This window comes from Nelumbo lutea, chromosome 5, assembly GCF_056320005.1.
Source record: "Nelumbo lutea isolate HS-2025 chromosome 5, American lotus-T2T, whole genome shotgun sequence".
Lineage (NCBI taxonomy): Eukaryota > Viridiplantae > Streptophyta > Magnoliopsida > Proteales > Nelumbonaceae > Nelumbo > Nelumbo lutea.
The window spans coordinates 13,433,288-13,455,142 of record NC_142688.1 but is presented as its reverse complement, the minus strand read 5'-3'; the positions used below and the strand labels follow the sequence as shown (position 1 = coordinate 13,455,142).

Below are 21,855 nucleotides of genomic sequence, written 5' to 3'. Positions count from 1 at the left end.
TTTTTAAAAAAGATAGAGACAAAAATTATTAAAAACATAGAAATTTTGTAAAAAAAACATTTGGGTGCATCTTTAATATTATGTATTCATCATATTAAACAAAAAAAAGTGTATTTTTATTAATGATAGAAATAGAATTAAAAACTGAACTACTTAAAATGAAATTTGTTTTTGCATCTAATTAATGCTCCATGGTCCATAGGGAGGCAAATTAGTTGGGGTTAACTTGAGCTCAAATTGACCTAGCCCATAAATTTATACAAGCTAGCTTCAATTTTCAGTCCTCGACTTGCACCTAAGCCTAGGTTCAAAAATCCAAGCTTTTTTATTTTTCGGGTTGGACCAACCCTATCCCTTAGGTAGTTAAAGTCAAGCCTGATAATATACATACAATCATAAATACATATATAACACATATTTGCATACATGCATGTATATACTATATACAACCATACATATGCATTTTATGACAAATTTTGTCATGGGGCTAATTGATAGACCCAAGTCCAAGACTAACCCATCTTTCAAAAAAAAAGTCCAAGACTAACCCAAGTGCATCAAATTTCAACGCAAGTTGGAGATTAGGCCCAAGTTAAACTGATTAGGCTTAACTTTGGTCTGAAGCCTTAGATCCAATGCTTATGGTTGGGTCTGGGTTAAGCTTAAATTCGGCCCAACCTACTTGACTTGCACCATAATGGTCCAATCGTTTGGGTAAGTGAGTTAACCAATGATGTCATAATTAAATAATAAAAATTTAAAAAATATATAAAATTTATAGAAAATTTGGAGATATCTAAGATATCAAACAAAATTAAGTGTAATAAACAAGAATTATTTTTAGAATTAATTATGCAAATGGGATAAAAAAATTAAATTTACCCAAAAATGTGATTGCTTTTTTTCAAGTCAAATAGGCCAGCACATGATGTCATAATCATATAATAAAACTCAAAAAATATATAGAAATAAAAAATATAAAATTTGTCCACATCCCTAATATTAAATAAAATAAATATCATAAATAAGAAGTATTTTCATTAACAATGAAAATGAAATATAAAATCTAAATACACCAGCACACCATGCTTTTATTACTTATCCTTTTTGTATGGTCTAATAAGGATATTGAAATCATTAATGTTATCTTAAATTACAACGTTCAACACACATGTGTATATTTACTAGTGTAAGTAAATGAGTGGGTCAGGTAGTTCTGCCGACCTATACTCAGGATGCATGGCATGTTGTACATACTCAATCCTTTTTCATTAATTAATAAGTCTAATGTTCATCATCATCTAAGCCTTATCCCAACTATATGAAGTTGGCTACATGAATCCCATTCCACCATTCCATTCTGTTCAGTGTCATATCCATTGTTAACAAAGTTTAATGCTACTTATAAGAAAAGTAAGAAGGAACTAATTCTGTAGATTATTTTTGGAGCTAAAAATGATTCTTTCATCTCTTCAGTAGATATATTCATTAAGTTTATCATTTTTGTTGTCCATGAAGTAGAACCAATCACAATTCATAATCTGGCAATGAAAGGGAGAGTTTCACAAAATGTGGTGGAATATTAAGACTCAATGACTTCATGCTCAAAAGATGTACCTTTCTTCCAATAATGTGTCGATTAAAGGAAATAAACCTCGTTTAAAATCCGTTCCAAGAACATGTTTCAAGGCAACTAGCAATTCCTGCATCACAAATCCCATTTATTAACTAATTTTTTTTATAGAAAGAAAAGGAACTTAGGAGATGTAATTGGCAATACACAAATCACTCACCTTTCGAATAGAAACAGAGTCAGGACAAGTAACGAGCAGATTTACAATGCTTTTGCATATGCTTTCTTCATGTGGCCTGATATAGTCAGCACAACTCTTCAGCAGGTAAGTTAAAAACGAAACTGTCTGCAATAAACAAAGAAAGAAAATAATAGTCAGCAAAAGAAAAAAAAAAAGAACAAAGAAGACACAACTTCAAGTGAAGTAATAGTCTCATGTATTTTTAAGTTTTTTCTTATTGTTCAAGTCAAAAAAAAATTATTATGTAATGAGCTTTGTATATAATAATCTTTTTGTAAAGCAGGGTGTGGGGTTATAGAATATGAAGGTTTGTGCTGAGGACCCCACAACTCCTCTTAAACCTTACCTAAAAAAAACATCAGATGTGCTAAAAATAGAATACCCTTGCCAACTCATCTTTGTTTCCTTCAGTTCACAGGTTACCTAGATCCAGGCTATGAGAACAAGTATTTGAAGTTTTGGCCACCCTCAATATAATCGTTGAGAACTTGAGGCAGTCCAGTTCCACTCATATAGGTCCCCGTTTCATCCCTTAGACCAGATAAAGCTCACTTACACTGCCAAAAATTAAAGCACCCCAAATATACACTTCATTTTCATTGGTATTTCCAAAATTCCAGTCTCTTCCCAGCTAATTAAAAGACCCCCATTTAAAAATAAATAAAAATCATTCAAATACCAACGAGCATTAAAGTAGCCTTTTTAATCTTTCATGACAAACCAGCACCATCCACACATCGCCCTTTTAGGTGTGAAGTACCATAATTGAACACACTTGCTATTAGCAAGTCATCTTCAACCTTTTTTTGGCAGTGAAATAAAATTTGTTAAAAATAAAAACAAAGTAAAAGAAAGGTGACCAATAGTTGCTTGAGAGAAGAAACAAACAACCCCCCAAAAATGAACCAACTCCTTAATAATATATCCCAATAACCAACCCAGCAAAACTTGAGACAATCAACCACTCCCAACAACCCTAAAACAAGAATCAACATAAAAGCCCATCAACATGGACCCAACTTAAAATCACCTTACCCAACACAGAAACTACTTTGCATCACTAGAGGTAAGTGCAAGTCATTCTCATCCTCCCGTGCACTCACCTGTTCAGAAGTCCGACTACCAAAACATCTGGTTCAATTACAAGATCCTCACCTTCGATCAAAATCCTTATTTTGACTTACCTGCACATGCCAAATCAATATCAAGAAGTATTGCATTCATGCATGTGGTCTAATAAGAATCCTTGCATGTGTAATGAAGCACCAGGTAGCATTCTTCCTGCCAAGGATGACGAAACAACCACACATATTCCAGATCTCCATCAATGTTTGTTTGAATGCACCAGGCATGAAGCGTAATAAATGCTACAGTAATGTGGGTGTTTGGGAAGAAAGAAACTACAGAACTTTTGAAAACAAAACCAGGAATACCGAAGACCTGATCCCTCACATTACTTATTTATGCAACATTTGGGCTATTAATGCTGAAGATTTCTAAGTGAGGCCGATATCTCCCCCACTACCCCCAATCTCCAGATTTGGAAGCCTAACCCAAATGGCATGTTCACTACCAACTCCTTTTTCAAAGCTCTAGCTTATCTCCCCCACTACTCCCAATCTCCAGATTTGGAAGCCTAACCCAAATGGCATGTTCACTACCAACTCCTTTTTCAAAGCTCTAGCTTCGGATGGTCAGGACACCACCTTCCCAGCCAGGAAGGTTTGGTGATCTCATATTCCTCCCAGAGTCTCCTTCATTTGGGAGAGTTATTTAAAGAAACTAAACACTTGTTATGTGTTACAGAAGAAGCTCAGAGGCAGATGTGTCTTTCTCAAAAAGAGGCAGATGTATCTCTCCTCACATCTGCCCCATCTCCCTTGATAATGGAGAGACAGTGGAGCATCTATTCCTGCACTGTTCATTAACAAGGAAGATCTGGTGTTTCTTCCTCAACTTATGGTACAACTGGGTCTCTCCTGAACAAATTCTGGATCTTCTGCAACAGCGGCATAGCAAAGGACTAGGAAGCAGGGGTAAGATTTATTGGAGCACGGTGATCCATGCAGTAATGTGAGGTGTTTGGGAAGAAATGAAGTTCAGAACTTTTGAAAACAAAACCAGGAATACTGAAGACCTGATCTCTCACATTACTTTCTTATGCAACATTTGAGCTATTAATGCTGAAGATTTCAAAGGTATTTTCCTAAATGACCTTCAGAGGAATTTAGCAGAAGTCCTTTACTCCTCTCCTGTGAACGTTTGTACTCAAACGTTCTGTTCTAGTGAGGACGATCTGACAACTCTAAGTTTTGACGGTAGTGCCCAAAAATCTACAGCTCAAGCAGGAATTGGAGGAGTAATCCGTGGGACAGGCGGGAACATCTTTTGGGCTTTCAGTGGGCCGATTGGGAGAGCTGATGCTACCAGGGCAGAGATCTTAGCCACTCTTACAGGTCTCCGTTATGTCAAAATATTAGGCCTCTCCACTCTTTCCATCGAAGGTGACTCTGCTAATACAATAAATTGGCTAAGACAGAAGAGTGGGGTCCTTGGAGGCTTGCCTATCTGCAGGCCAAAGCTATAAATATTTTGGCCTCTCTGAATGTGAAGTTAGTTTGGATTCCCGGGGAACTAGACACTTTATCTGACAGCAAATCAGTAGCCCATAGAGTTTCCATGTTTTCTGATGCTTCTTAGCCTTCGTAGTTCTGTTTCAGCCCCTAAGGCTCTTGTACTCTGTTAACTTTTCTCCGTTAACGTTTAATAAATCTCAGTTAACATTTCTGAAAAAATAAATAAATAAATAAGTGCTATATAAATGCTTACCATTCTGGAATACTTAAAACTTCTGATAAAACCTCTGTCAATTATGAGTTATGACCTACAGCAGCCAGAAGCTCAGGAAATCGCCAAATAGATCACTCACATTTGAGAACCAACTCATCATCTTCCATGTTCTGCAAACAAAACAAAACAAATCCTCCACCAACCAATCTAACATCAACCGATCTGGATATCCAAGACACCACACTTACGGTGACAACCTAACAATGAACTCCTCAACCAGATCAGAACCTATCCCAACCAAAGATCTAACAAATCTAATCTTTTCCATGATCTTCTATCCTTCTTAAATTCGACTTTCCATACACTGCCCATCTCTCTGTTCTTTTTAATTTTTCAAGCTTCCATCTACCCTTCAATTGTTGTTCATTGCAAACAAATGCAAAATCCGATTGGTGATTGAAACTTGAAAGGCTTAATTTCTTTGCTCCAAACCACACTAGAGGTCAGTTATCTAAGTTGGTAAAATCTCTACTGTATTTTGAGTACGTGAAAACTTATGCTAGATGTAAATGCATTAAGAAAATTTACCTCCCAATTCTTCTCCATTCCCCTGTTGCCTGAGATGGTTTTCCAGGAGGAAGATAAGACCCTTAAATATATTTATCTCACATTCGATTATCTTGAGCCTTTTTTGTTTGACATTAGTTTATGGTTTTCTCCAAGGATTTGATTCTAAACAAAGTTTAGTATTACAATTTTCAGGTGGTACGAAATAAATGTTCACAGCATAAGGAGTACCTACCTTAACCTGCGCCCCCTTTAGTTCAATGAAGTGATTCTTTGACTGGGGAGGAACCTTTTCGGGACCTGGAACAGATATTGCCGCAACCATCAAAGGCAACAGATGAGGAATGTTAGTTTGAACAAGCCTCCCATACAGCTGAAAGAGGAACATAACCACCAGCGGGCTCTCTGTCACAATCTTGAATGACCGAGTGCTGGGGTTAAGTTGTCCTGCACCAATGTATCCAGTGGCGACTTGACCCGAACCATCAAGTGACTTATTATCTTCTCCACCCGGAGGATCATCAAAGAAGTAGCTTACAGTCAATCTAAAGTTCTGGTATATTTTACAAACGAAGTCAATGAACGGTTGGACCTCAGTCTCAAGGCTTGGGCGGAAATTCCGTAGGAGGTCAAATATGATACGGATACAAATTAGGCCATTCTCTTCGTTGTCCAATGTCAGAACTTGCAGAGCGACCTTCAAGAGATCCTGAACAAAGGGGCGGAGAACCTCACTGTGAGGGAGACGATTAAGAATCTCAACAATGACATTTCTAAGCTTGTGCTCAGCGTTGTCAGTGAACTGAGGCGTCGTAATCTGTGTGAGAATCATTGAGAAGGCACGAAAGTAACATTTGAGGAAGTTTAAGTATTCCGCTGTGTGAGCAATCTCAAGGCTGTCCCGGACCTCCATTCCCATCTGAAGCCTCGTCTGAATAGCTGGTTTCAAACAAAACGGTCATGGAACAACAACAATAATCTCGGATAATGAAAACAATACGAGACAAGAAAGGAGAAAATCATAATTGAAGAATTTACAAGCATAAACTATATATGAAATGCGGTCAAATATGAAACTTTTGGGAGAAGACGCAAATAATTCTTCCAGAAAAAAAAAGTAAGTTTCAAGGATACGGAGGTCCGGCTCGACAAGATGTCTAGCATGTTGTTCGAAGTTCTGAATTGGACTCATTTTTGAAGTTGCATAAAGGGTTAAAACCCTAACTCTGCAGGTTCCTTCAGAGCAGAATTTTGACTTCTCCCCTGTTTCGCGCCCTTCTGTGTTTCTAGGGTTTCTGAAAGAAACGACTCGTGCAACTTCTAAACCTCCCGCTCTCTCTCGCTGTACTTCCTCTCTCTACTCTGCTTCCTTCGATGGCTCGAGAAGACTTCCTCTTTTATTTCATTGTTTTTACGAGAGAATTTGCACTCCCGCTCTTTCCGGGGCGAGCGTGAAACGAACTACCATCGAAGCTGGCCCTTGTTCTTTTATAGGCGAGTGAGAGCATTTCTTTTGGGTATAATTCCCGAAACGCCCTCAATATAGGGTGTATCACTTTACTGTCCGAACTACGAAAAAGCTGCAAATACCCGACCCGCCTCAATCTTTTCACTTATCACCCACCCAAATAAACACCTCGATTAGCACTGGGGTGTCAATTGGACCGGATTTGATCCAATCCGATACGGTCCAATATAAATCCACCAGGTGCAATCCAATCGAATGAATCTTTTGAATCATTTTGAACTAATTCAATTTAATTGTTGGACCATCTGTCCAATCTATCCAATCTATTCAAATTTGTATTAATTCAAATTGGTTCCAATCAAACCTGATCATTGATACATGTATTTTTATCTTCTATCAATGACAGATGTTCGTTCAATCCGACCAAATCCAATATAAAAGTTTACGGATTGACCAGGTCCGATATAATCCAATAAATATTTAAGAACGATAATCTAGACTGATTCAATTCAATGTCTTACTGGTCTGTCTAATCTATCTAAATTTATTTTGATTTGGATGGGTGATAGGCCCAGTCCAAAAAATAGTCCATTGAGACCCCTGATTAACAGTACAATAATAAGATGATGGAAAGTATTTTCTTGCCTGATAGATCAACAACATCCAAGCCTCACCACAATTATATGGAGTCAACATGAACACTGTTTAGTCATTTGGTTCTGTTTAATGTTATAAGTATAGTTAGTTATATGTACTTGAGTTAATGGAAATTTCTCAATTACTACCTTGCACTTTAGGCTTAGTGCCACTTTGGTCCCATAACTTTAAAATGCAATAATTCAATACCTAAACTTTCAAAGCGAGTCAATTTAATACTTGTCGTTAATCAGCCGTCAGTTATGTATATCATGTAATGACGTGTGTAATTTAAAAATTTTGAACATGTCAAAATTACTATTCAAAACACTGTCCTAATGAATTACCAAAGCAGTGGTGAACAGCCCCAAACCCACTCACTCACGGACGATGATTCTTATCCAGCTTACAGAAGAATGACGGATGGTAAAATTGGGTTTAAAAAATCTAAATTTCACGTGGTATCAAGTGTATGTGGATTTTGATGGAATATTGGCATATATTAATGGCAAGGGTAGAGCTAGCCAATTGCCAAAAGTAGCAAGAGTGGTGCAAGAGAATAGTTTAACAGTAAGAGTAGAGTTAACTAGTTAGTTAAACCATAAGGATAGTTTAAGAAATTTGTCCATAAACAAATTACTATTTGCTATTATTTTTGTTGAAGCCATATTATTAAAAATGAAGTTCCAAGATGTTAATATCACAAGTGATTATGGATGTCAAAAACAATCAGTTCCAATAAAGTAAAAACCAAATATGCTGATTACTATTTGGTCACATCCTGAGTCTATTTTGTGGAATTAGGGGTGATAATGGACCAGTTTTGGGCTGGATCTTGTTTAAATTAAAATCAAATTGACACATCAATAAGACATATTGGATTTAACTAGTCCAAAGTATTTATTGGATTGGATTGGACATGGTCCACCTGTAATGGATTTATATTGGATTGGGTCAGATTGAACCAATATTTGGTCCATTAGTATAAGACAAGAATACAAGTGCCTATACACTAGGTTTGGATTAGAACCAATATTGGACAATCCAAACACTGAATTGGACTGGTCCAAAATATTCATCATAATGGAATGAACCTAGTCCATCTGTAACGAACTCGTATTGGACTATATATCATGTTAGACCAATTACACACTATATGGAACTAATTAATTATCGACTTGGAGCTGGTCTATCCTCTTGAACCGGGCCCAACCCATTGATAGTTATAGAAGGAGATGGTCTTGATAGTTGCCCGATCGAGGTCAACATTGTTATCTGCCGCTGCATTTATCTCCATTACCATCAATAAGCAATTGAGCTGCAATCCTCCTGACTCTCAATAAACTTTGCCAGACAAATTGTAGCTACTAATGTTAAAGCACATTAGGGCCTATTTGGGAGGGATGGGCTCAAGACGCTTTCTGGATTTTTCACCAAACATGGCTTATAGATTGTTGTTTGAGGCCCACATTAGAAAAACCAAAATCCAATATGATTCAGCTATCCCAAACAGGCTGTTTAGTGCTGTTAGGAGGGCTTCAGCATTGATTGAGCTGCATTGAGGGAAGCACTCTAGAAAAGCTACTAAAGATATATTCGCCCAAAGATCAATATTCATGTCTCATGTAGTAAATGTATTTTCAACTTTCCAAGGTGTCATTTGGCCCTTTAGATTTTTGGCCATTTTGGGCTTCGATGAGCTTTTTAGGGCATAGATCTCTCTAACATATTGTCTTCTATTACCAAGCAGAAAATGTCAAACTTTTGGTCTTCTAAGCATTGAAAGGCCTGAAATACTACACAGAAATACTTGCCAAGCACCTCCCAAGTTTTTCAGCAAATACAACTACACGGCTTTCCATGTTGGACCTACCTTCCAACTAAGAAATCGCTGCTAAAAGCTACAAGTACACTCCCTAAAACCCACCCATTCCCAACAGTGGGTCAACATGGGTCAAGTGACCCATTAGGGTCAAGAGGGAAAAGGGTCAAGGTGGGGTGGATCAAAGGTACCCATAGGTGTACATTTATTAGATTTGAGGTTTATTAAAGCTTGACCTCTCTCTCTCTCTCTCTCTCTCTCTCTCTCTCTCTCTCTCTCTCTCTCTCTCTCTCTCGTATCTTCATATTCACTGAAAACTTCTGGTATTCTCTTGTTCAAACCTCCAAAGATGGTAATAACTTTTTTTCCTTCACGATTTTGCCTCCTTTAAAAGCTCCTTCAACCTTCAAAGCGAGCTCCCTTGTTGTTGCAACAGTGGACAAAGTTTTAGATCTGAATCTCATACAGCAACACCTCACCTCATTCAAAAGTTTATGAACGATTTTACCTGAAGATGAGTGGAATGTCTGTTTTTGGAGTCAAACCACAATGATAATCAACATTTAAGACTTTTCCCTTTAGATCTGAAGCAAAACTCCAAATCGTCAACTTGGATACCTCAAAATCCCCGAGTTTGAGCTGTTGAAGCCTACAATTTTACGTACAAACCCCCAATATAGCCAATGAAGCTTGTAGATTTTACAATAAGCACTTTCCTTTCCCAAGTTATGTGTTTTTCGTTGAAATATACATTTTTTATTTTAATTTTCTCAGTTGTTTGCAATTTCTATTGTTAAGTTAGCTATACTTTCTTTTAACTCTGGTATCATTTTTTGTGTTTTTATGATTTCTAAATAGAACATTATTTAATTTTTGGATAAAATTGTTATGTTTTTTTTTCTACAAATTTGCTAATATAATATATATATATATATATATTGTGTTTTATGCAATTTCTATTTTTTGCATTTTTATCTTATACAACTTTTTTGCATTTTTCTGAATTTTCTTGTAATTTCTTGCATTTTTTGTATTTTACTGCAATTTCTATATTTTTTTTTACAATTTATGTTTTTTAATTGTATTCATTTTTTCAAATTCTGATGTTTTACAGGAAATATATATTTGTTACCATTTTTGTTTTTTAGACGAAATATATAATTCTCTGTTTTTATGCAATTATTAGATCATAAAAAAATAATAATAAATGAATACTTAGTAGAAGCTATCCACCAAAAAATGGTTATCAATTACTTATCCACCAAAAAAAAGAACATAGGTATTTCAGTCAATGAATACTTAGTAGAAGCCATTCACAAATCCCCAATCCCTTGACATTTCATGGCGGTTCAAAAATTGATGGATCATAAAGATATGTAACATATGTTGTGAATAGACGTATTTTATGCACATGCTTATAACTTTGACAGACAGTGTTCTAACTAAACCTAACCCGACAAAGCAGATATGGGTTAGAATTGACTTGGTTTGAACTTTGAAGATCCGATTGGATTAGGGAACGAGTTGAGGCCTTGAGGGCCTTGAGGCTTTAAATTTTAAAACATTGGATTGGGCGGAACCCGAATCAAGATGGCCCGAGTTGCATCCACATAAATCAGACTCGTTTCATCTCTCCAATTAAGCGGGCATTTTCCAACGTTAAGTACTTAAGTCGTTAATTGTTTTCTTTATTGCAGTGGGAGAAAATACTTGGTTTCTCTGTTGTGATTTTAAGAATATTGGCACCTCAATTAGTCGAGTAATATTGTTTTCATAAAAAAAAAATACAAAAAACAAACAATCCATTTTAAAACTTTGACATTGCCAATCGGAGTCTAAAACCCGATTCAGCAAGATTTTAAGTAGAATAGTTGGTCTAGTTGACATTCTCAATACTCAGTATTGGAAATCACTATCTTGTATGGGGTGCCAATGAATATACAATTAGGAACCAGGACCACCACCTCCGTCATGGTCCAAACTACATTTGCATCCCTCCATGAAGTGTTGACACCTGTGAAGGTTTGCTACTATTGGGGCTGTAAATGGATTAGCTCCACCCGACTAGCTCAATTAAACCAAAGTGAGTATATCGGTTATGGTTTTATGATTTTGTCCCTATTAATAATTGGGTTAGTTCTAATTTTGCTTGTTCAAAAAGATTCAAACCTGAATCCATTATTTTGTTTATAATATATAATTTTTTCTTAGTTTTTTTGTAAATTTTATTATATTTTATGTCTAAAAGGGTGATAATACAGTAATTTTCGTTAAAAGCACGTGTAATTTATTAACATATAAGTAATTTACTATTTTATTGTCATTTTATTAGATTATATTATCAAAAGTCAAGTTTTAAGTTGTCATTTACATAATTATAGATTTGAGTATAATTGGATTTAGGTCTAATTGGGACAGACCCGATTATCCCAAATAAAATTTGGGTCTATGGTTTTGCCTCGATTAATAATCAGTTTGGGGATGTACAAGCTATCTAGAACCAGACCTGACCTGTTGGCAGCCCTAGTAACTATGAAGAATGGAACTGGGTCAAACAACTACCACCTACTATGAAAGAAAAGTGAGTTCAACCTTATATGGAAAGACTAATAACCAATCAACCGGTATTGTAAAGGTGGTAATCAATCAGGTGTTATTCATCAAAATTCATTGGGGGTGTTTCAATTGATCAAAGTTCTTCCAGTACATTTTTGGTATTATGGATATACGGAGAAAAATATAGGTAAATTACAAGTAGGCACATTGTACTTCAGGGGTGGTAATATTTAGCCCCACCCCTGAAGTTCTAGATTCCATCACAATGTCCTTGGCCCACTGATGGCATTGACAATGGTAAAAAATTGCTAAGTTGCCCATTCAATATTCCAAGGATTCACAACAAATATCAAAACGATGAAAATAACCATTTTAAAGCATGAATTGTTCTCAAGGTTGTTTAAGAATTAATCATTCTTAAGTCATTCTCAAGATGATTTTTGCCAAAAGAGAGTTGAGAGAAACATGATATGTATAGTACAAATACAAAGTTTAGAAAAACCATTTAGAGGATTTTGCACTAAACATTTGACAAGAGTGCAAATATAAATATGTTTACCCCAAACAAAGTAAAAGATGCAAAGTGGTATCATTATGACATAAAGGGTAGTTTGGGGTTTTAATAATGTCAAATAAAATATTCTATGAAATTACCACATAGTATACCAATGATGAGGGCAAAGTGTTGGAATCCAGAAGTTTGGAGGGTCTTTGTGGCAAAACAGAAAGTTGAGGGAGCCAAGGCCATGTTTGACGGTGCTTAAAAATTAGTGTTTATTTGGGCCAGAACCACACCGTTAAGCACTTATCGGTGTTTGGTAAATAAGCCCAAAATAAGTGCTTATTTAAAAAAAAAGGTTTATTTTTTAAGCCCACATTTTCAGTTTTTTTGAGTGCTTATACAATAAGCACTTATTCAATTTTTTCTTCCAAAATGATCCCTAGTTAAATTTTAATATGCCACTTATAAAATTATTCCTAGTTGAATTTTATAAAAATGTATTCATAAAAATAATACACTTGAAAAAATTAGGTGCCAAATGCAAATTAGTATTTATTTGAATAAGCACTTGTTTTTAAACACTTATTCAATAAGTACTATTTTTTAACATAAACACTCCCAGTGTCATTACCCCCTTAAGCACAGGGTGGATTATCACGGTTATTTTTGTGTCATATGAAAAAACATTTTTTGTAACAATCATTTTTATATATATATATTCATTAGAGTTCCACCAAATCAATTTTTTTGAACAAAACCAGACCATTGACTAGGTGAGTGAAAATATTGCAACCGAAAACTTTTTCGCTCCTTGCAACAGTGAAAACTTTCAACCAAACGGGAAACAACATTTCTTCCGCAATAAACTAGATGACATATGCATCCGAGTTATCTAGAACCAAGCAAATTCAGTCAGCTACTCAGCTCAGCTAGCTGACTTGAGCAAATCTCATCTAGAGAACTAAAAATATGCAATTTTAGTTGACAACCAAGAATCTCGCACGCGCATTTCATTGAACAAGTTGCAATATTTAATGGAGGCGGAGAACCCACTTATAAGCAATTTTCAGCCCCATTTGGTGTGTCTTTCTATGCCATTTGTTGGCTTTATTTTGGTCTTTTCTTGTTTAGTTGAACAAAGATCTAACTGCTAAAAGATGATACTCCAAATAGATGCACAAAGCCCGTTTTGGGCTATTTTTAGAAAGTTTCAAATGGAGTTTTTCGACTTTTTTTATTATATCTTTGTACAGAAAGGCGCACCTTAATCAAACGGTCTTCAAACTGTTAAGATCTTAATGGAAAATCTCACATCATTTTTTGACCGTCAAGTTTGTTGGAAGATCTTTAAAAAAAGACTAGCCAAACAACACCTTAGTTTTAGCATAACATGTTGTTTGACTTTTTAAAAAATCATATTGGTAGTAATCTTAAGATGTATGGTTCAGAGTGGTCTAAAACTTGACATGTAGCATTAGTTAGGCATGAAAAACGATAGAATGAATTAAAATAATATTTTGCAAAAATATTAATTTTTATTAATTTCTAATTACTATAAAGTATCAAAACTTGAGAAATCAGAAAAAATAATTTTGGAGGATTGGGGTGTCTATCTAGAATAGGAGGATCCACATTGAGAAATTAGATTTTAATTTTAGGCTAAGTTTGGAAAGAGTACAAATACAAATATATATATATATATAGTGCAAATGCATATAAAATAATACAAAATACAAGGTTTTGCACTTTACAAATTTGTATTTGTACTCCTTTCAAACAGAACCTAAACATTTTTACTGAAAAGAATAAAAGAAAGCCAACTCCTTGTGCAAATATAGGGAAGATTAGCGCTCAATTTATTTGGCTGGACCGAACAACAAAAGCTCAAAAATTATCAGAAGGCAACTCTAAGTTAATGACGCAGACCAACTACATGGTTTTGCGATAGGTACATGGGACCAAGGTTCAAAATATCGATAAGCCCGATACGCCGATATGGGCGTATCAGGCAAATCGATACAGGTTTTGATGCCTTCCTTTTTTTTATTTTTTCGCAACCGGTTCAAGGGGGTCGATTTAGGGCTCCTCTACCCCCTGAACCGACCAGACCCCTGATACACCCACTGTAGAGGCATATTAGAGGGGTCTCAGAACGATACGTATCAACCAACACAGGTCAATACATGTTGATACTTTGAACCTTGCATGGGACTGACAACCCGCAGGCTACCAAAACACAAGAATGCCTAGAGCCTTTTTTACCAAAAGAGGAAAAATAAGTAAATGAAGTCATTTGACACAAATAACCCATTAAAACTTAGTTCAAGCACCAAAAACAGATATTTGTTTTGGCAATTGGCGCCATGTTTGGTTCACTTCTTTGGGCCTCATTCTCTTAATTCTTGCTCATTTTAGGAAAGAATGAATATCATTAGTGTTTGGTTACAAAAGTCTTACCTAGGGCCACATTCTTTTTAGAATGAAAAATCAACTTCATATCACAAATATTGAGTAGCTTGCAACATGAAAAATAATCATGCCCCATCTTGCTCATTTCATTCTTTGAGGAAACTTGCCTACAAAATTGTTGCCATAAATGTTAAATTTTGCGAAAGCACTTTTATAAAAGTACTTTTACATGAAAGCACTTTTATGAACCCACTTTTGTGAAAATACTTTTTTTGGAAGTGCTTTTACAAAATTACTTATATAAAATCACTTTTACAAACCCATTTTATAAAAGTACTTTACTAAAACACTTTTATGAAAGTACTTTTATAAAAGAACTTCTACAAAAAACTTTTACAAAAGCACTTTTATGGAAGTACTTTTACAAAAACACTTTTAAAAAAGTATTTTTACTTTTACGAAAGTACTTTTATTAAAGCACTTTTGCGAAAGCACTTTTACAAAACATCTATGCCAAGTGGTAAACATTGACTATTGAAGACTTAGGCTAGAAATTTGTGAATATAGACACGATTCTTTTTTTTTTTTTTTTTTTGAAGAATGAAAATGAGCAACATAAGGACATTTGTTAGTATGGCAAGAATTCACTTTCAAGAAAAAAGTGTTTGGTTCATAGTAATATTTTCTCATCCTGCCTATTTTTACCAATTCTTTTCCATTTTAGAATTTCATCTTGGGTAAGAATGAGAAAGAATGAGTTATAGACAAATTACAAAAAATCCTTCCGCAATAACAAACTAACCTCAACTTCAGCACACATACATACATGCAACCACTCCCATGTATTGCCCCTCGCACCTCTCACTGCCGATAAGAAAAGAATGAAAAATTTTGCACATATTTCTGAAATGACGAGACTGATATAGCAGGGAAGTTGGATGAATAACTGGGCAATGAAGCAACAAGGCCAAAAGCTCCTGAAAATCCTTCTCTACATAATGAACCCTCTCATTCTTGTTTTTCCAGCTCCCCCATTCTCTCTATGATTGCCTGCAAGGTTTAACAATACATTCGATGACTATATAATTTCACATTATTCAAAATTATCACTCCAACTTTGAAAATATGATGCTGCCATAGACCCAGGGGTACATAAAGCCTAAAACAAGCTTTTGACTTTGGAACCATTAAGTCATTGATCAAAAGTGGAAATAAGTTATACTGGCTCTAGTCGCATGGCAATTACATCCCAAGGTTATAGCATGATTTACCCTTCACAAATAATGAACCTAAATTGTTTTTTTTTTTTTTTTTTGGATGACTAAAGGTGTTTTCGACAACATGGTTGTTTTTGAAGGCCCCTAACAAACTATATATATATATATATATATATATATATATATATTAATTTAGAGAAATGAAAAGCCTGTATACGTACATGTTCTGTGTCTAGTCTAGAGGTAAGGAGTCATATCTCTACCCTTTAAATTTCCTTTTATATTTCTTACAACCGAGCCCAAAGCATTTGTTCCCTCTCCACCTCTTACTTTGCTAAAGCATCAGCCTAGCTATTAGCTTCCCTTGGAATCCACTTAACTCTCACCTTCAGATTTCTAGTTAACCATTTTAACTTTTTAACTTCATTACTGTAGCACCATAAGACATCCTCTTTCTTTTGTAGCCACCCTACCACGAATTTTGAATCTCCTTCAACTACCAGCTTCTCCATGTTCATCCCCATTGCCCCATTCAATCCTTCCATTACATCCAACACTTCAACCTTTAAAAGAGTCTCCTGCATCAATCAGACCCACAAAGCTACAATATTCCCTTCTTCATTCCTGAAAATCCCCTCTCCCCTCCTGATAACCCTGGGTTACCCCTATTTCTACCATCAAAGTCGGAATGAACCTAAATTGTTGCTCTTGCATTATCAAGCAGTACGGATTTTTAGAAGTAAAACAAACAACTCCATACTAGTGAATACTGGAAAAAAGCTTAAATACCTTCTTGCTTGTTTCTTGAAGCTCCCCAGCAAGAATGAATTCATCGAGTATCAAATAAACCTGCCAAAGACATGGAGAAAAATAAACAAAAGAAATTAGCTGATGAAAGAACAAAAAAGTAGACAAATTGTTTACATGTCAGAAAGATGTCAGTAATAGATCCAATATAATTCTTAGTAATAAGATAAGATATTCCAATTAGAAAAATGTAAAGAATGTCAGCATCCATGTTGCCCAGATGTGGAGAGGACACCACCAGGAAACAAAACATTTTCTTAACTAGATTGAATGAATGGGGAAGCTCATTGTGACCTCATAATGAGAATAGGCAAAACTGATGTGTTCTGATTTCCAAATTGGCATCTTATAGTCCTTTGGGTATGCATGTCCTATATGTTGTAACAAATACAGGCATGTGCCATGAAAGGCAACAAAGTCAAAGGCCCTTGTTTCAACATACAGTGTATATTCACCCAAAAGTCCCAGACTAAGTTGATCGATCCTTTTCTTTGTACTGGTGGAAACAGAGAAACACTTAAAATGCTGTATCTTGTTGTTGTTGTTGTTGTTGTTTCGTTTTCTGTATTTAAAATACTTTATCAATTACAAATGGAAGATACACATGCATGCGTGCAAGCATTCAGCCACATGTGCATGAAATTCAATAGTTTTTTAAGTCCAAGGTCACATTAGAACAAGTTCAGGATGTACTACACTCATTACAGTACTGCATGGTATTTATTGCCTATGCCCTAATTTCTCCAAAGGGTCAAGTTCTATTATTTCAACATTAAGACTTAAAATGCTTACAACCTAGTTTTTTTTTCCTTGGTGCATACAATCTAGTGATTTAATACTAAGCAAGAAAGCCCCTTCCACTTGAACAGATAAAAAAGAAGCACTCAGTGCAAAGCAACAGGAGCAGCACAAAGCCACAAACCTTGTGAAAATTGAACACCAAATCCAGCTCACACACATTGCTGAAGAAATGGTCCAAGATCTCCACAAACAAATGGATGCACTCCAAGTATGCTAGCTCATTATCTGTGATGTCGACACACATTGAGAAAAATAGTCCAGCATAACGCCTGTAGATGATCTTGTGTGTACGAAACTGCAAGAATAAGATTTACTCGAACTTGATGGTATCTTAGAAGAAATTCAAAAAAAAAAATTGTTTGATAGTTAACTGAGGTATTTTTTGCATCATGTAAAGTAAGATATTTACAAATGCATCATCATCATCATCTAAATCTTATCCCAACTATATGGGGTAGGCCGCATGAACCCTGTTTCGCCAATCCATTCTATTTAATGCCATATCCATTGTTAAATTACGAGAGCTTAAATCATTTCATGCTACTTCAACCCATGTCCTTTTTGTCTAACCCTAGCCCTTCTATCCCCTTCAAGGCTTCAACTTGTAATAGATCACTTGTTCTTACAAGTGTTGTAAGTGGTCTTCTATGCACTTGACCACACCATCTTGGTATACTTTCTCACATTTTATCACCTATGGGGGTATTCCTAGACTTTATTTCTGATCATATCCTTATAGTTTTTTTCAGTCATCCATCTTAGCATATGCATTTTTTCCACACTCATTTTTTTTAGAATATTGTTTTTTGGCTGCCCAACATTCTGTGGGTGGCATCCTCCTCAATCTCTCCCTTGTTATGAATTATTGATCCAAGGTAGCAGAAAAGGTCATATTGAGTTATCCCTTAGTTCCAACGTAAGTGTACAAATGTATCGTACATCCCAATATAGGTTGGAATGCTCCACCTATCCCGTTTTACACTAAACTTTACACCTGAGCTCAAAAGAACTGATCCCTATTCATCCCTTGTTTGGCTAAGGGCTAAAGCATCATCCAACCCATTTGCCAACCTTAATGCAAGAAAGATATACTCAAATTCATGATGTTTTAGTTAGCATGGGAAAAAAGAAACCCTTCATGATGTCTTAAGTAAATTCCAACAGGAGCATTAATCAGAACCTTGGTAACATTGTTGAATAAATCATCATCCAAGCCTTATCTCAACCATATGGGGTAGGATACATAAATCCTATTTTGCCATTCTGTTATGTTTAATTCCATATCCATTACTAAATCGTGAGTGCTTATATATGCTAGAACTTTAGAGGCAAATATGGGGCCATCTATTGTAAAAGAGGGAATCCATCAAATGATCAGTGGTAAAAAGGAGACAATTCTAAACAATGTTGCATAGGCATAACCAAAAAAGAACATACGTACATTTTTTTTTCTGTTAAGTACTATTAAATACACTGTTAGAAAACAACAACAAAATTAAAAAATTCATAATTTGTGTTAGTATAACAATGTACAGTATTGACTAAATATAGAAAGAGATTCACCACTCTATTCCATTTGTATTACATGAATGCAGATAGGAAATTGATTGGTATGAACACAAATCCATGTTCTTAAGCTAAATAAAACCATGTGAATCAATGTGATTTAGAATGTACTAATGACCATGAAACATAAAAAAATAGCCAAAATTATTTTTTAGAAATAGTGAACCAACACGGGATCATATTTTCCATCAAGTAACAATGTAGGTGTTGCAATCTGCAAACAAAGGTACTTGTTTTAGCATCATCAGGGAAGAATTTAACAAAATGTAGCTCCTAAGGATTGCATTATTTGGAGATAAAATAACCAACACAGAACCTACCCAGTTGGTGAACTTTCACTCAATCAACTACATTTTTTCCTATAAAAATTTTGGTATGATAAAATAAAACTAAATAAATAAAATACTAAATTAACAATTAACAATATAACTTCATAAGAAGATACAAAAGCTGGAACCTAAACATTATAGGCATCACATCTTAATCCAAGAATTGTCAATGGATTACTGGATTTAGTGCAGAGTTTCGAGCAGATTCACACAAGTTTTTATTGTTTATTTCTAATTACACACTAATTCATCTGGCCCAATAATTCCAGGTCACTGCTCTAGTCAAACGAAAAATCACAGGATTGCTATTAATTAATCTTTAAAAAGAAAAAAAAAAGATGAAAAAAGTGCATACCTCCACAAAATTGGTAAATTTTGGATCCCTATTGACAACCAGCCGATGGACCTGAAAAGGAATCAAACACGGACCCCTGAATAGTTTTAGTAAATTCTTTTGGTATCAATGAAGACTTCAGAAAGAATTAGAAGGAAAAAGTCAACCAAAATGGTTAATGAACAATCAATACAATCCTACCTCGTACTCGACTTTGTGCTTCTCAGATTCCTCAAGAGGAACATAATACTTGGCAAGGCGGGTCTTGCCCTGCCTGTTCTGGAGCAATATAAATCGGATCTGTCATTAAAGAGAAACAGAGCAGAATTTGAGACCTTTAAAAGCTTCTGAAAATCCCCTCCACAACCAAAAAGAATGGAATCGGGATTACCATTTCTGAGAAACAGACGGAAAAGGCAAAAACAACAACAGATGCCTGCAGCCTGCAGCCTGCAGCGGACGAAGATCTAGGGCACGGAAGAAGAGCAAAGTTGACTATGGTTCTTATTTTGTTTGGTTTGGTCTCCTCTGTCAACGAAAACTCGTCACGCGCCTGCGCCTGACTATGGTCCGGAAAATCAATGTTGGCATGGATCGAATCATCGAATGGTTCTCTGATCAAGACATCAAGTCAATGCATTTACGGTCCAGAACCTCGGCTGGTGCATCCAACGGTTGATTTTAGTTTCAATAAGTTTCCTTCATGTTTCGGTTGAGTACATGTAAACAGAAGGAAAACGAATTTTCCCGAAAACGGCTGTTTTGTGGTGTTTGGTTGTATATAAATTATAAAATGGGTGTGGCAATAAACAATTCCCCCGCCCCCCGCGTTTGGATGCATATAAAACAGAGGAAAATTAAATCATATACCTAATTTTTCTATTATTTCACACAACTTGGAAAATAAATCTGACGCTGAAAAACTTAACAGCCAAGCTGAAAATTTGACTTAACGCCTATTCGTTTGCTTGAAATCTGACATCTGAAAGTGTAATAATTACATTAACAGATGTATTAGTATTGTTGAATTTTTTTTCTCTTAATTCTAAATGTAGAGAATGTTGTTCTTAATTATTAAAATGATTAAATATCCATTTTGCCCCATATATGAGAGTTTTTGTTTGTCTTTTTAGAAGTATCATTGGAAAACAAAAAATGTTGTATGATTGAACTTTTAAGAGAGAAGAGATAAGAATAAACGAATAACCAATTTTCTCTTAAAGTTAAAAGATTACTTTTAAGAGATAAGAGTTAAGAGGAAATGAACAAACCCTTAGTAATTTTTTTAGAGCCACTCAATCTATACAACTCATTCAATGCTGAAACCCTCCCAAATGGGTCAAAAGTCATTATATTATACTAGACAGAGAGTATACAATTCCATAAATTTAGTATTGTGTCCTAAATGGAGGGGCACCAAATGGCCATATTGTCAAATGGATCATGGGCCATGGTGGGATCCAGTCTCATGGTGAGATGTACGGTGTTAGATTTAGCATGTGTTTGATTCCGTTTATGTTTATTGAATAAACATTTATATTTTATTTGCTGGTAAAACCGAAAAATGCAATAATTGCAACCGTTTATAACAACTAGGTGCCACTTCAGTGTAATAGTGAATAAACGCTTGGCCAATTGTGGAAATTTCAGAATGTAACTTTTACAAACGATTGGCATGCACATAAACCAAAGTTTACTTTTTACATTTTCAATGTATGCAGAAGAGCAATAGAGAGAAAATGATGAGATGGCACACCTATGTGGCACCACCAATAAATGTTTACTGAATAAACATAAACAGAACCAAACACCCTCTTAGTTGGTTAGTTGGTAGAGGGTTGGAACGTGCTTTGTTGGTAGAAGATCTCAACTATGCATGACTGGGCCAAGAGAATGGGATTGGCCTGTTAAGCAGATGGGTCGACTCCAAAATATGAAAATAATTTACCTATCAAAAGGACAAACCATTTTATGTTGTTTTCACTCTTAAGTCTAGATAAACCATTGTTTATTTTCATGCTTTACTAGTTTGATTGAGCCTTCCATCCAATGAATACTGAACACAGTATCCATTGTAATCAATCATCACTCACAAGGATCAATAACAACAATGGCCACTGTAATAGTTGCAACTTGCAAGCATTGTAATGGTAAGGAAGGTCTACCTTCATGAATGGCCTTGCTGTTGTTTCCAAACAATGCAATATGCTAGAACCCATTGGATTCAAATCCACATA

The 21,855-nt window shown here is 35.3% G+C and overlaps 2 protein-coding genes across 2 annotated transcripts in view; both read right to left on the bottom strand.

Annotated features, from left to right (window-relative positions):
- Positions 1-6,629, bottom strand: part of LOC148850452 (uncharacterized) — a 60,165-nt gene extending 53,536 nt beyond the window's left edge. The window contains exons 1-4 of the mRNA XM_088945605.1: positions 6,306-6,629; positions 5,407-6,110; positions 1,794-1,919; positions 1,618-1,703 (exon numbers count right to left, since the gene is read on the bottom strand). Of these exons, the coding sequence (XP_088801731.1) occupies positions 1,618-1,703; positions 1,794-1,919; positions 5,407-6,110; positions 6,306-6,363 (974 nt within the window). The 5' untranslated portion in view covers positions 6,364-6,629. The remainder of the gene's footprint in view (positions 1-1,617; positions 1,704-1,793; positions 1,920-5,406; positions 6,111-6,305) is intronic.
- Positions 6,630-15,212: 8,583 nt separating this feature from the next.
- On the bottom strand, positions 15,213-20,203 carry LOC148850451 (AP-2 complex subunit sigma-like). The gene is made up of 6 exons (XM_088944836.1): positions 20,010-20,203; positions 19,820-19,918; positions 19,640-19,690; positions 17,511-17,669; positions 16,571-16,630; positions 15,213-15,614 (listed from the first exon to the last, which is right to left on the bottom strand). Exons 1-6 carry the CDS (start codon positions 20,010-20,012, stop codon positions 15,573-15,575), a joined length of 414 nt encoding a protein of 137 aa, XP_088800962.1. The 5' UTR covers positions 20,013-20,203; the 3' UTR covers positions 15,213-15,572.
- Between the last annotated feature and the right edge of the window lie 1,652 nt (positions 20,204-21,855).

Coding starts and splice junctions, on each gene's coding strand:
- LOC148850451 (XM_088944836.1), bottom strand. Junction 19,691..19,819: donor AGCACAAAGTCGAGTACGAG/GTAGGATTGTAT, acceptor ATTCCTTTTCAG/GTCCATCGGCTGGTTGTCAA. Junction 16,631..17,510: donor TGGTGTTCAATTTTCACAAG/GTTTGTGGCTTT, acceptor TGTCTTTGGCAG/GTTTATTTGATACTCGATGA.